General features: G+C 36.4%; 1 protein-coding gene across 4 annotated transcripts in view; it reads left to right on the top strand.

The window, feature by feature from the left end:
• Kdm5a (lysine demethylase 5A) overlaps positions 1 to 12,031 on the top strand; it is a 123,694-nt gene that overhangs the window by 45,039 nt on the left and 66,624 nt on the right. For all 4 annotated transcript variants that reach the window (XM_033760742.1, XM_010630329.2, XM_010630327.3 and 1 more), the window contains exons 15-19: positions 1,121 to 1,302; positions 1,649 to 1,773; positions 2,789 to 2,939; positions 6,132 to 6,246; positions 9,139 to 9,494. In XM_033760742.1, coding sequence (XP_033616633.1) covers positions 1,121 to 1,302; positions 1,649 to 1,773; positions 2,789 to 2,939; positions 6,132 to 6,246; positions 9,139 to 9,494 — 929 coding nt within the window. The remainder of the gene's footprint in view (positions 1 to 1,120; positions 1,303 to 1,648; positions 1,774 to 2,788; positions 2,940 to 6,131; positions 6,247 to 9,138; positions 9,495 to 12,031) is intronic.

Raw genomic sequence — 12,031 nt, 5'->3', positions numbered from 1 at the left:
TGCAGTACAACAGAAAACAGTTTGATTTTTTTTTTGTTTTTTTTTTTTTTTTTTTTGGTACCAGGGATTGAACTTGGGTCCTTGCGCTTGCAAGGCAGGCCACCGAACCACTGAGCTAAATCCCCGGTTCTTAGATTATTATTTTTTCCATTGAGTTTATTGGTACATTTAAGTTAAATAGTATACATTCATCATTGGGATCTTGTACCTTTACATGATGTATCTTGGCTCTTCGCTCTTATTTTTTCCTCATTTCCCTGCTCTCCCTTCACAGCCCTCACCCCTCTGCAGCAAACATGTAGATTAAATTGATCAAAAAGAGTATGATGAATGAATTGGATTGGGTCTCTTGGTGAATAAATGATCAGGCTTCTTCCTTATATAAGTGAAAAAAGCTTGCTTTTATTAGAAGAATTGGGTTTATATTTTCCTTGCTCAAATAAACAGAAGCTATAAAGAGAACTTTTTTACAGTGAATGAAAGTCTTTTTAAATGTGTTTCATGTACTTTCTTTCCTAAACTAAACTGGCATCTAAGTTTGATTAAATAATTTTATTTCATTGACATTTTGCTAAAGTATTTTGATTTCCACATTAGGTAACTTGGTTAGGTATACTTGCCTTTGTATGTGCTTGATATATTACTAATTTGTCTCATTCAAGGGTATATAGTATCCCGGGGCATTAGTTTTTTAAAATTTTGTTTTATTGTTTTAAAGAGAAGGCAAAACCACATAAAACATACAACAGACTGCTTCATAAATTCCATGGTCAACCTTCTTGTCATTACCACTCAGGTCAAGAAGTTTAAATTTGTCAGCTGTCCCCAAAGAATCGCCTCATTAAAATTACTCCTCTCAAAAATGTATCCTGACTTTGTAGTACTTACTTTCTTGCATTTCTTTATAATTTTTTTCTCTCAAATGTGTATCCTTAGACACCAAAGTTTAGTTTTAAAGATTAGTCATGATCATTTTCAGAAAGTATTTTCATGTCTTGTCATTGTGGCTTTCATATTTATGCCTTAAATCAGACATACACTTGTAGAAAAATACAGTTTAGGGTCTTTGATATTTTAGAGAAAAGAAAGACTTGATCTGGTGGTGTAAATTGTATTTCAGGGTGTCCTGATGTCAGAAGAAGAAGTGTTTGAACTTGTTCCAGATGATGAGCGACAGTGTTCAGCATGTAGAACCACTTGTTTTCTCTCTGCTCTCACATGCTCCTGTAATCCTGAGCGGCTTGTATGTCTCTACCATCCAACTGATCTCTGCCCCTGCCCCATGCAGAAGAAATGTCTTAGGTATCCTGTAAAACTTTCATTACCTTTTAAAAAGATATGTTAACGATGTAGTTACACCTTCCTTTTCCCTGAACTGGAATGATTTTTTTTTTAGCTTTCCTGCTTGAGGATCAGTCCTTTAAAATTGGCCCTTAGCATGGCAGCTATAGTTAATCTTTATCCATTAATACCAGATGTTTTTTGTCTTTCTCAAAATTAAAGCTGTGAGCTTCTTTGATTTTCTCTTAATGTAAACCAAGATCCCATTCCCTTTACCACTGTACCTGTTCTTAAACTGACTATACTTAAAACTCAATTTTTTTAAGTTGTTGGAATTTAAAGTTTTTTATTTCTGTGTTTTTTGTAGATATCGCTACCCATTAGAAGATCTCCCTTCTCTTCTTTATGGTGTAAAAGTCAGGGCACAATCCTATGACACTTGGGTCAGTCGTGTTACAGAAGCATTATCTGCTAACTTCAACCACAAGAAAGGTTAAGTTTTCCTCTTTTGTATGCATATACTGAAATTATTGTCATTTTAAAAGGATCCTAGTTGGGCATAATGGTACATACCTATAATCCTAGCTACTTGAGACACTGAGGCGGGAAGATTACAAGCTAAGGTCAGCCTGCACAACTTAGCAAGACCTCCCCCACCAAAAAGGGGGAAAGGAATGTATCTCAGGGTTAGGGCACTCGCCTAGCATGCATGCACCCCTTGGTCCAGTCTTTCTTACTGTGAGAAAAAGTTTATTAATTTTGTTTTTTCCCCTCAATTAAGAAAAATTCATAGGTCTCATATGAGATTTGAGACTAACAAATGGTTTGTGCATTAGTTATTGTTTTTGTCACTGAGATATAGTTCTTGACGCCCGTAGCTCTAAGGAGGAAAGGTTTATTTTGGCTCATAGTTTGTGGAGGTTTCAGTCCATAGTCACCTGGCTCCAAGTGAGGGTTGCATGGCAGAGGATGCATGGCAGTTAGGAATTAGAGAAGGCAGGAGAGAGAAGTTAATCCTTTCCACGCCATGCCCCCAGTAACCCACATCTTTTGACTAGGCTTCACCTCCCAATATCACATTTAATTATAAGTGCATCAATATCACACCCCCATGATCCAGTCACCTCCCAAAAAGCCTTACTTAGGAGCACATGAGGCTCATAACAGGTTGGTTGAACAAAGGTTTAATTTTGTCTTTGAGAATCTTTTTATTGAAAAATCTGACATCAAAAGAGACAGATAACTTGCGGTAGATGTATTTTTTTTAGGGAGTCACTGTTGTCACTGGACTTGCACTGAAGGTTTTTGAAAGAGAAATGGCCTTATCTGAGAGAAATCAAGTATTGGTAGTAGGAATCGGCAGCTGATCAGAAACTTTGCAATGGGGAGATTTTACAGCAGCAATATGTTTGTACTAATAGATTGGTGAGGTTGGTGAAGATTTTAGAATGGCTTTTTGTCCTAATGTTCGTAGTCATAATACATGGCTTTTTATTTATTTCTACAGATTTGATTGAATTGCGAGTAATGCTGGAAGATGCTGAGGATAGGAAATATCCAGAAAATGATCTTTTTCGAAAGCTCAAGGATGCTGTAAAAGAAGCTGAGACTTGTGCATCTGTGGCCCAGCTGCTTCTGAGCAAAAAGCAGAAACACAGGTAAATCTATTTAGAGTGTAATTCTTTTTTTTTTCTTTTTGCTCAGAATAAAAGGCAGAGGTGTAACTAGCCAATGAGACTGTACATTATCTTTGATTTCTTTGGCCATGTTTCTGCCTTCCCTAATAATGCTCTAGTCTTATCTCCTGCTATTATCAGTTTTCTTTATTTTCTGGGGTAGTGGTTCAGGAATTATGAGAAGCTCATTAAACTGTAGTAGTTCCAGTTAGTTATAAAAACTGCATCAGGAAGATAGCAAACAGATCTGCTATGTTCAATGATAGAAACCACACTGAAGTTTGTATGGTGTCTGTGGGACAAAGACCTAGCTCTAAGTGGGAAAACAATTTTTATTTTTTAATTAAAAAAATTTTATTAGTAAAAAACAAATTTTATTAGTACATGTTTATAGTACATAATGATTACATTCATCATAAGAAGTTGCTACAATATATACAGTTCTTAATTCTTTTTATTTTCCTATCTACAACCCCTCCTTCTCCCTTCCCTCTGTCTCTTGCAAAAGATCTATCTCTCTGTTTCCAATTACCTACCCCCTTTTTTGGAGACAGGGTCTCAAAAAAGTATGGTTCACGCTGGCTTTGAATTCACAGCAACTCTCTTGTTTGGCCTCCCAGGTGCTAGGATTACAGGCATGCACCACCATGCCCAGCTCCAATTACTTATCTTTTATTTGCTCTTTATATTTTGGATTTCTCGTATAAGAGAAACTATGTGATATTTGAGCTTGTGTGTCTGATTTATTTCACTTAACATTATTGTCTTAAAATACATCCATTTCACGCAGGAAAATAATTTTTAAAAGTCACTAAGTTCTGGTCATAATGTCACAGGCCTGTAATCCCAGAATTCCAAGAGGCTGAGCTAGGAGGATTGTAATTTGTAGCCCGGCTAGGAAGTTTAATAAGACCCTATCTCAAAAACTTTCTGAGGATATAACCCTCAGTTCAGTTCCCATTATCACAAACCAAAACAACAAAACCCCCCACTAAGTTTATTTACATTTGTCTATATCTAAAGTAATTAACAGGATGTACAGTTCATGAGCTGGCATTTTCTCCCTCTCTTAGAAATGTTTTATGACTTTTCAAATAAGATTTTTGAAATGTTTCATTAGTCCTGAGACTTACACATATGAGTAAAGCAGATGCCTGTAGACAACTGGAAAACAGTAGTATCCTTTCCTCACAGAATGAATAGTAGGAATGAATCCTACAGGGAAATACAGCATTTGTGGAAGAGAAAAGAGCATGGTTAATTTAAACCATAGTTCAGACTGTCCACCTTAGTTGATAGTAGTTAACCAGGGTTCTTTTTTTTCATTAGTTAGATACCAAATTCAACTTTCTTAATAGAACAGATCAGAATATTTAATAACAGAATCTGAATAAAGTATTTTGTGTTGAAGAGGTTTGCTTTATAATCTACCTTTTATTAGAATTGCTTCACTTTTTTTTTTGGTGTTTTGAGACAGGGTTTTACTATGTAGTGGAGACTGACCTGGAACTCACTATGTAGCCCAGGCTGTTCTAGAATTCACAGTGATCCTCCTGCCTCAGCCTCCCAAGTGCTGGGATTACAGGTGTGTGCCACCATGCCCGGCAAGATTCACATTTTTTTTTTTTTTTTTTTGGTTTTTTGAGACAGGGTCTCACTATGTAGTTGAGATTGACCTGGAACAGACTATGTAGCCCCGGCTGATCTTGAACTCACAGTGATCCTCCTGCCTTAGCCTCCCAAGTGCTGGGATGACAGGCATGCGCCACCACGCCTGGCTCCAAGATTTTTTGTTTGTTTGTTTGTTTTTATGATTCACTTTTTAAGGGACGTCATATTTCTAATTTTACATTTTTCTTTCTCAAAGAACTCTCCTTTCTTGTTCTGCTCTGCAATGCCCTTTTCCTTACTGTTCTTCATAATATAACTGTTCAGCCTTCCTCCCCAGGGCATTCACACTTGCCCTTCTTTTTGCTTGGATTTCTCTTCACACTCTGTCCAGGTGACTTGTTCCCTTTTTCAAATCTTTTCAGTGTCACTTTCTTGAAGAAGCTTTTTAGACAACTTTTTATAAAACTGTAACCATCTTATCCTTCCTGCTTTGTTTTTCTTCTATCTCTGTCAGCTTCTGCTATCCTCATTTACTTTTTTATTGTTATCTACCTTCTTCCTCACCTCCATGACAACGTACACTAAATTAGAATGTCAGGGATTTTTGTCCTGATTTTCATTGCTATATTTGTTCTACTTAGAACAATTCCTGGCACATGGTAGTACACAATAAATATTTCAAATAAATAAGTGATACTATAGGCTCAGGGGAGGTGGCAGCAAAGAATAACTTTGATGGATGCAGAGGAGGCTGTTTAAGGAGTGTTGAATGGTGTGCCCTTGATCTAATGTAATTTGTGTTTATTAACTTTCCTGTGGCATTATTTCAGTCATTCTAACACATTCCTCGTATCTGAATGGCTTTTCTTCTATGGCTGTTCAGGTTGGGATTTAAATTACTTTGTGAATTTTTATAATGTACTATTTATCAGAGAACCTTTCTTAGAAACATTGTCTAGTAGTTCTTAACTTATAGTTGGATCACTGAGTTCCTTGGAGAATCTAGTTAAAGTTTAAGAACCTTTCAGAAAAATGCATAATATATAGGCACAGTTTCGGAAAAGTTTCAGAGGGCTCATTAATCGAAGGCAAACTAAAGGCCTGTGTTCCAAATTGTATGCTTTTTAACAGGATTTAAGTTTGGGGTGTAGTGGCACAAGTCTATAGTCCCAGTACTTGGGACACTGAGGCAAGAAGATCAGGAGTTTAAGGCCAGCCTAAGCTACAGAGTGAGTGTCTCAAGAAAACTCGAAAAGAATAAAAAAAAAAAAAAACATGATTTAGTTTAATGAACTTAATTTTTCACTCTGGGGAATTTATTTAATGTTTGAAATATTTTAGCACTTATAGATTGGAGGATCTGTGACTTAAAGAGTTGAATCTTTGAGTTATTAACTTAGGAACTTTAATTTTTTGAAGTGATTATCACTGCAGTGGAATCCCTCAAACATTAGGATTCTAAATTGCTCAGGTTTAAATTCTGAAGAGAATACGTAGGAACCCTATTTTATATTAGAACGACTGGACTTTTTCTTACTATGTTTCACTATTATTTCACATTAGGCAGAGTCCAGATAGTGGGAGAACTCGGACCAAGCTGACAGTAGAAGAATTGAAGGCCTTTGTCCAACAACTTTTTAGTCTTCCATGTGTTATCAGCCAAGCTCGACAAGTAAAGGTGGAGTATTACATTCTTCTCTTGAGTAATAGCCTTTGTAGTGTGGGCTACTGTTTCGGATAGTAGGATGGGATATCTAGAGTAGTTTTTCTCTTCTGCTTGTTTATTTTCTCACATATATGCTATTATTTAAGGTTCTTTAGTAGGTAGTGTCTTAGTTTTGTTCTTAGCCTTCATTCCTTTTACAGTTTTGGAATGAAGGCTATTAGGAATTATCTTTTCTTTGTTAGGTTAGAGCCTTCATTTAATATACATATAGCTGAAATGCATTAAGTTAGTTAAAAGAATCTTGAGTGTAATAGTAACTAATATATGAGTTTTTTTTTTTTTTTTTTTAATGCTATTAGGGGTTGATCTCTGAGCCTTCATACTGAACTATGTCCTCAGCCCTTTTTTATTTTGAAACATGGTCTCACTAAGTTGCTCAGGCAGATCTCTGAACTTATCAGGACCTTGATCATTAAATGAGTAAGTGAAATCTCTAAAATATATATCAAGAATGTTGGTCTACATGGTTAGTAATCTTTTGATAGTTTTTGTGTTCTGAGGATGGCTAGGGTGTCTAAAATAATTTTTTATCAAAGTTACCCACTTGCAAAATCTAGTATCTGTTGTGATCTTGTCTTACTGCATTTTATAAGAACATTTTGGTGGTAGAATACTCTCTTGAATGACTTTCTTGACTAACCATCGGTGACACCATATTTTCCTTTTCTTAGTTCTTTTTGGCCTCTACCCCATAGCACCTTGTATATCTAGACGTATACTCTACATTTCTTTTAACAGACAGAAAGAATTATTTTTTATTTTTATGCTTTGGCAGTACTGGGAATTGAACCCAGGACCTTTGCACTGAGCTGTATGCCCCATTGCTTCTTATTTTTCATTTTGAGACAGGGTCTCACTAAGTCACTGAGTTGCCCCAGGTAGGCTTGAACTTATGATCCTCCTTTTCAGTCTCCCAGAGTGCTGGGATTACAGATGAGCACCACCAGCCCAGTTTGAGAGGTATTTGAAAAGCCTTTTAATGAATCAAATGAGTCAAAGTCCTTGATTCCTTTATTTCCCTTTGGCCCTTTGTTCAACAAATGCTGCTATTACTGCCAAAATATACCCCAAAGTGAACTGTTTATCTTCATCTTCATTGTTTAAAATTTGTTGTGTTCCATTAGAATGTGTGCTTTGGATTATTGCAGTGGTCTCTGAACTTCTTTATATTCTACTTTTTTTTTTTTTTTAGAACTAGAGATTGTGCCCAAGGCCTTCACACTGAGCTATATCCTTCATTCCCTTATGATTAAAATCCTGCAGTGGTTTTCCAAAGCCATTAGAATGAAATCAAAACTTGTTATAATTTATAAGACATTATATAGTCTAACTTCTGCTTATTTATTTATTACGTTTCTCTTTTCATTCACTTGTTGGGTTTTTTTTTGTTTTTGTTTTTTTGTTTTTTGAGACAGGGTCTCACTGTGTAGTTTAAGGCTGTCCTCAAACTTGCAGCAATCCTCCTGCCTCAGCCTCTCAAATGCTGGGTGGGATACAGGAGTGCATCACCATGCCTGACTTTTCCTTATGAATGTGTAACGCCTCAAGCCCATTCCTTTTTAAAGCTTTTGTAGTTAGTATTTGTACTGCTTGAACTATTTTTCCATCAGAAAAATATGTTGTATAATTGTATTCTTTCTTCATACAATTTCTCCTTTGATTTTAGTTTTGGTTTGCTGTAGTCTGTGACTACCATTGCTAAATTACATGCTGTCAGTCCCTTCTGATCATTCTCTGTGGCCCTGTGTTGTTTTCAGAGCATCTAACACTAAACTGAGCCATTTTATTAATATATTCACTATCTGGCTACTATATTACAACGAATAAGGAGTGAACAAAATATATGGTAAATATTTAAATTTTATTACAGTAAAAGACACATTGCAATTGTCCACCTCGGAGTACTCCCTCTTTCTGTGAACACACTTATACATTATTTTTGCTGTTTTCTAAAGCAGTTCTGGAGGTCGTCTTTCTTGTCTTTATGTGATGTGATCAAAAACAGGTGAATGCTGCTGTCAGTTGTCATCCAACAGAAAGGCAAGCTCCCAAAATCATTATAGTGTGTTCTATTCTATGTTATTCATCAGATCTGTAATCATATAACTTCTGTCTCTTCCCCAGAGTCAAAATGTCCATACAAGGTAAATGTTTTGCATTCAGGACATTGAGGCAGCCCCAGCAGTACAACTAAATACATTCACGAAAGAATACTTCCAGAACTGCTTCAGAAAGTGATAAGAATGATGGTATAAGTGTGTTTGAAGTGAGGGAGAGTATATTGAGGAGAATTAATGGCAAGGTATTTTTTATTGTAATAAATTAAAACATTTATTGTGTTTCTCAGTCACACATCATAGGTTCCCTGAAGATAGGACTTTGTTTTATTCAATACTGTGTGCCACCAGGCATGGTGGTGCACATCTGTAATCCTAGCATTTGGAAGGCTGAGGCAGGAGGATTGTTATGAGTTCAGGGTCAGCCTGAACTACATAGTGAAACCCTGTCTCAAAAAAAGCAAACAAAAAACAACAACAAAAAAACCCATGTGCCTGGAACAGTGCCTGCATCTAACTTAGCAAACATTAAATACTTATTGAGTGAATCGATTGTATTTTAAAAGTATACTATATCTAAAATTAGTGTAAGATGCTCTAGAATTGATAGTTTGCTACATCTTTTCCATACTCATTTTGTTTCCTTTAAATTTGCCGTGTGTGTGTGTGTGTGTGTGTGTGTGTGTATATGCTGCTTGGGATTAAACCTAGGGCCTTGTACATGCTAGGCAGTACTGTGCCACTGAGGCACACCCCAAGCATTTGCTTTTTATTTTGTCCTTTTCAGAATCTGCTTGATGATGTGGAAGAGTTCCACGAACAAGCTCAGGAGGCAATGATGGATGAAACCCCAGATTCTTCCAAACTCCAGATGTTGATAGACATGGGCTCTAGTCTATATGTGGAGCTACCTGAATTACCTCGACTGAAGCAAGAGCTACAGCAGGCTCGGTGGTTGGATGAAGTAAGATTGACCCTCTCAGATCCACAACAAGTCACTTTGGATATCATGAAAAAGCTGATTGACTCTGGGGTAGGGTTGGCACCCCACCATGCCGTGGAGAAAGCAATGGCTGAGTTACAGGAGCTTCTTACGGTCTCTGAACGATGGGAAGAAAAGGCTAAGGTCTGCCTACAGGCAAGGTGAACACATATTTTGGTGACTGTTGCTTCTTTCATGATCAAATCAGAAAGCACAATGGGAAGGAAGAACATAAGACCTATTTCATTAAATGTTTAATTAAATATTTTGTCCCTTCTTGACCAGTCATTAAGATATCAGATGAGGATACATGTAATAGTTTCAAATATGCACACACTGTTGCCAAGAGCCCATGATTAATGATTAACCAATTAGGAAGAGTTATAAAGCTCCCCTATACTTTATTAATGTTAACTGAGGGATGTGGAAAAATGTTATAGGAATTCTTGGAGGAGAAATTATGGTGGACTTGTATGGTCAGTTGAGAAGCTTAAGAGAAATACAAGCATTTTGGGAGAGTCTTGAAGACTGAGTAGGATTATAGAAAAGGAAGGAGGATAAGAGAAACTTTATAAATCAAGTTTAATGAATATGTAGGACGTATTCATGTGACAAGATAAATGAGCTTTTTTGGAGTGGAGAATTTATGCAGGAAAGACGTGAGATGAGAATCAAGTTAAGCAGTTGGATTAGCATTGGCACACCATTGAACTTAATAAGATTTAAGTAGTATTCCTCATATTGACTGTATATGACCTATTTTGGCTAGTAGGTGTTTTTTGTGAAAACATTTCTTTACCAGCAAAGATTAATATTTATGTAATATTTTCTGTTGTGAGGTGAAGATAAGGAAACTGGGGTGCTTATTTAGAAAGATTATGTGGTTATGGGGCACAGATGAAATTTGAAACCTCTTCTACTTCCTCCTGAAGTCTCTATGTGTTTAACTACTTCACAAGCCACTCACTTTGGATGCATTTGGTAGGAAATGTTTTAAGTGTTTTAATTAACACAGATCTGCCTTGTTAAGAGGAGTCTCCATGTATACTAGATATTTTGTCCATCAGATGCCATGCAGAATATGTACTAAAATGTATTCGTATATTCATAGCTTTTCCTATTGGAAATATTCAAATTATTTTGTCTTCATATTTGTGAAGCTTCTTGGAAGTGGGAGCATTAAGTGCAAAAGCTAAGTGACGTTGGAATGCAAAACTATGATTGATATACCTGTTGCTCCTTATCATTTAACACAGTTTTGGGGGGTTTGTTGTTGTTGTTTTTGTTGTTGTTGTTTTTGGTACTGGGGCTCGAACTCCAGACCTTGCGCTTGTGAAGTAGGCAGCAGAACCACTGAGCTAAATCCCTGGCCCTAACAAATTAAATTTTGTTGGTAGTAATCTGAAAACTTTTCCTTATCTCGTATATTTAATCAGTCAGCATGTTCTGATAACTTTGCCTCCAATATGACTTTCAAATCTCTTTCAATTCCTCTTACAGTTCTTTTGTATTTTTGCCTTGATCTTTTCAGTACAGTAAGTAGCTACTACATATCAGGCACTATTGCTAAATCCTATGGAAACAGTAATGAATATGATGCACAGGGTCTCTGGTGTCAGTTAACATTGTAATGAGAGAAAGGTGAATAAATGAATGAATTTCAGATACTTAGTGTCAGGAAGAAAATAAGATTGATGAAGAAAGAGAGGGTGATGTGGTCAGAATTATCTTTCTAAAATATGTTCTTAATATTCTTGATTTATTTCTTTTTCTTTTTTTTTTTTTTTTTGGTTTTTTGGTACCAGCGATTGAATTTAGGACCTTGCTCTTGCAAGGCAGGTGGCTGAACCACTGAGCTAAATCCCCAGCCCTAATTCTTGATTCTTACACTGGATATTAAGTCCTTCCCTTTCTTTCTTTTTTTTTTTTTTTTTTTTTTTTTTGTACTGGGAATCAAACTTCACTCCTTGTACTTGGCAAGGCAGGTGGTGGAACCATTGAGCTAAATCCCCACCCCCACCCCCATTCATTTCTTGTTACACGCCCACTTCCTTTGCTCTGGATCTTCTCTCTGTCTTTCAAATAATGGCTTTCCTCAAGATTCGGGCTTAGAACCCTTTCTCTTCTCATTTTGTACACTCTCCCTGTAAATTTTATTTAATTTCTTGGCTCCACTTACTATCTTTATACTGAACAACTCCTAAATTCTCTTGATTTCTTTCAAAGATACTCTTTTCCACAGGTCCTCAAAATTCTCTGTCTCATTAATTCCTTCCCGTAACTGCTTTTTTTCTTCATTTTGTGAATTATATACCATCTTTCACATGTGTGCGAGCAAGTATTTCAGTAGTTAACTTTTACTTCCTTCTCTTTTCTTACCCTCAAACTTAGTCATATTGATTATATTATTTCATTGAGTTTCATGTTTTTAAAAAATTTTGTGATGTGTGGTTTATGCTGGCCTGGAACTTGCTATGTAGGTCAAGGTGGCACCACCTTCCTGCCTCCGCCTCCTGAGTGCTGGGCTTATAGGCATGTGCTACCATGGCAAGAGTCTTTTTGCTTAGGCTGCTTGGAAGATTATTATTTCTTTCAGTCTCCTTAGGCTGCTGTTATAGCTGGTCTAGGTCATAGCGACAGTCTGTGTCCATAGTCTCTCTCTCTTCTCTAATTTGTTCTTTTTTTTTTTTTTTTTTTT

This window comes from Fukomys damarensis, unplaced genomic scaffold, assembly GCF_012274545.1.
Source record: "Fukomys damarensis isolate Sample0158 unplaced genomic scaffold, DMR_v1.0_HiC HiC_scaffold_5, whole genome shotgun sequence".
NCBI lineage: Eukaryota > Metazoa > Chordata > Mammalia > Rodentia > Bathyergidae > Fukomys > Fukomys damarensis.
Note: the sequence above shows the minus strand (reverse complement) of the source record. Positions and strands in the feature narration are given on the sequence as shown.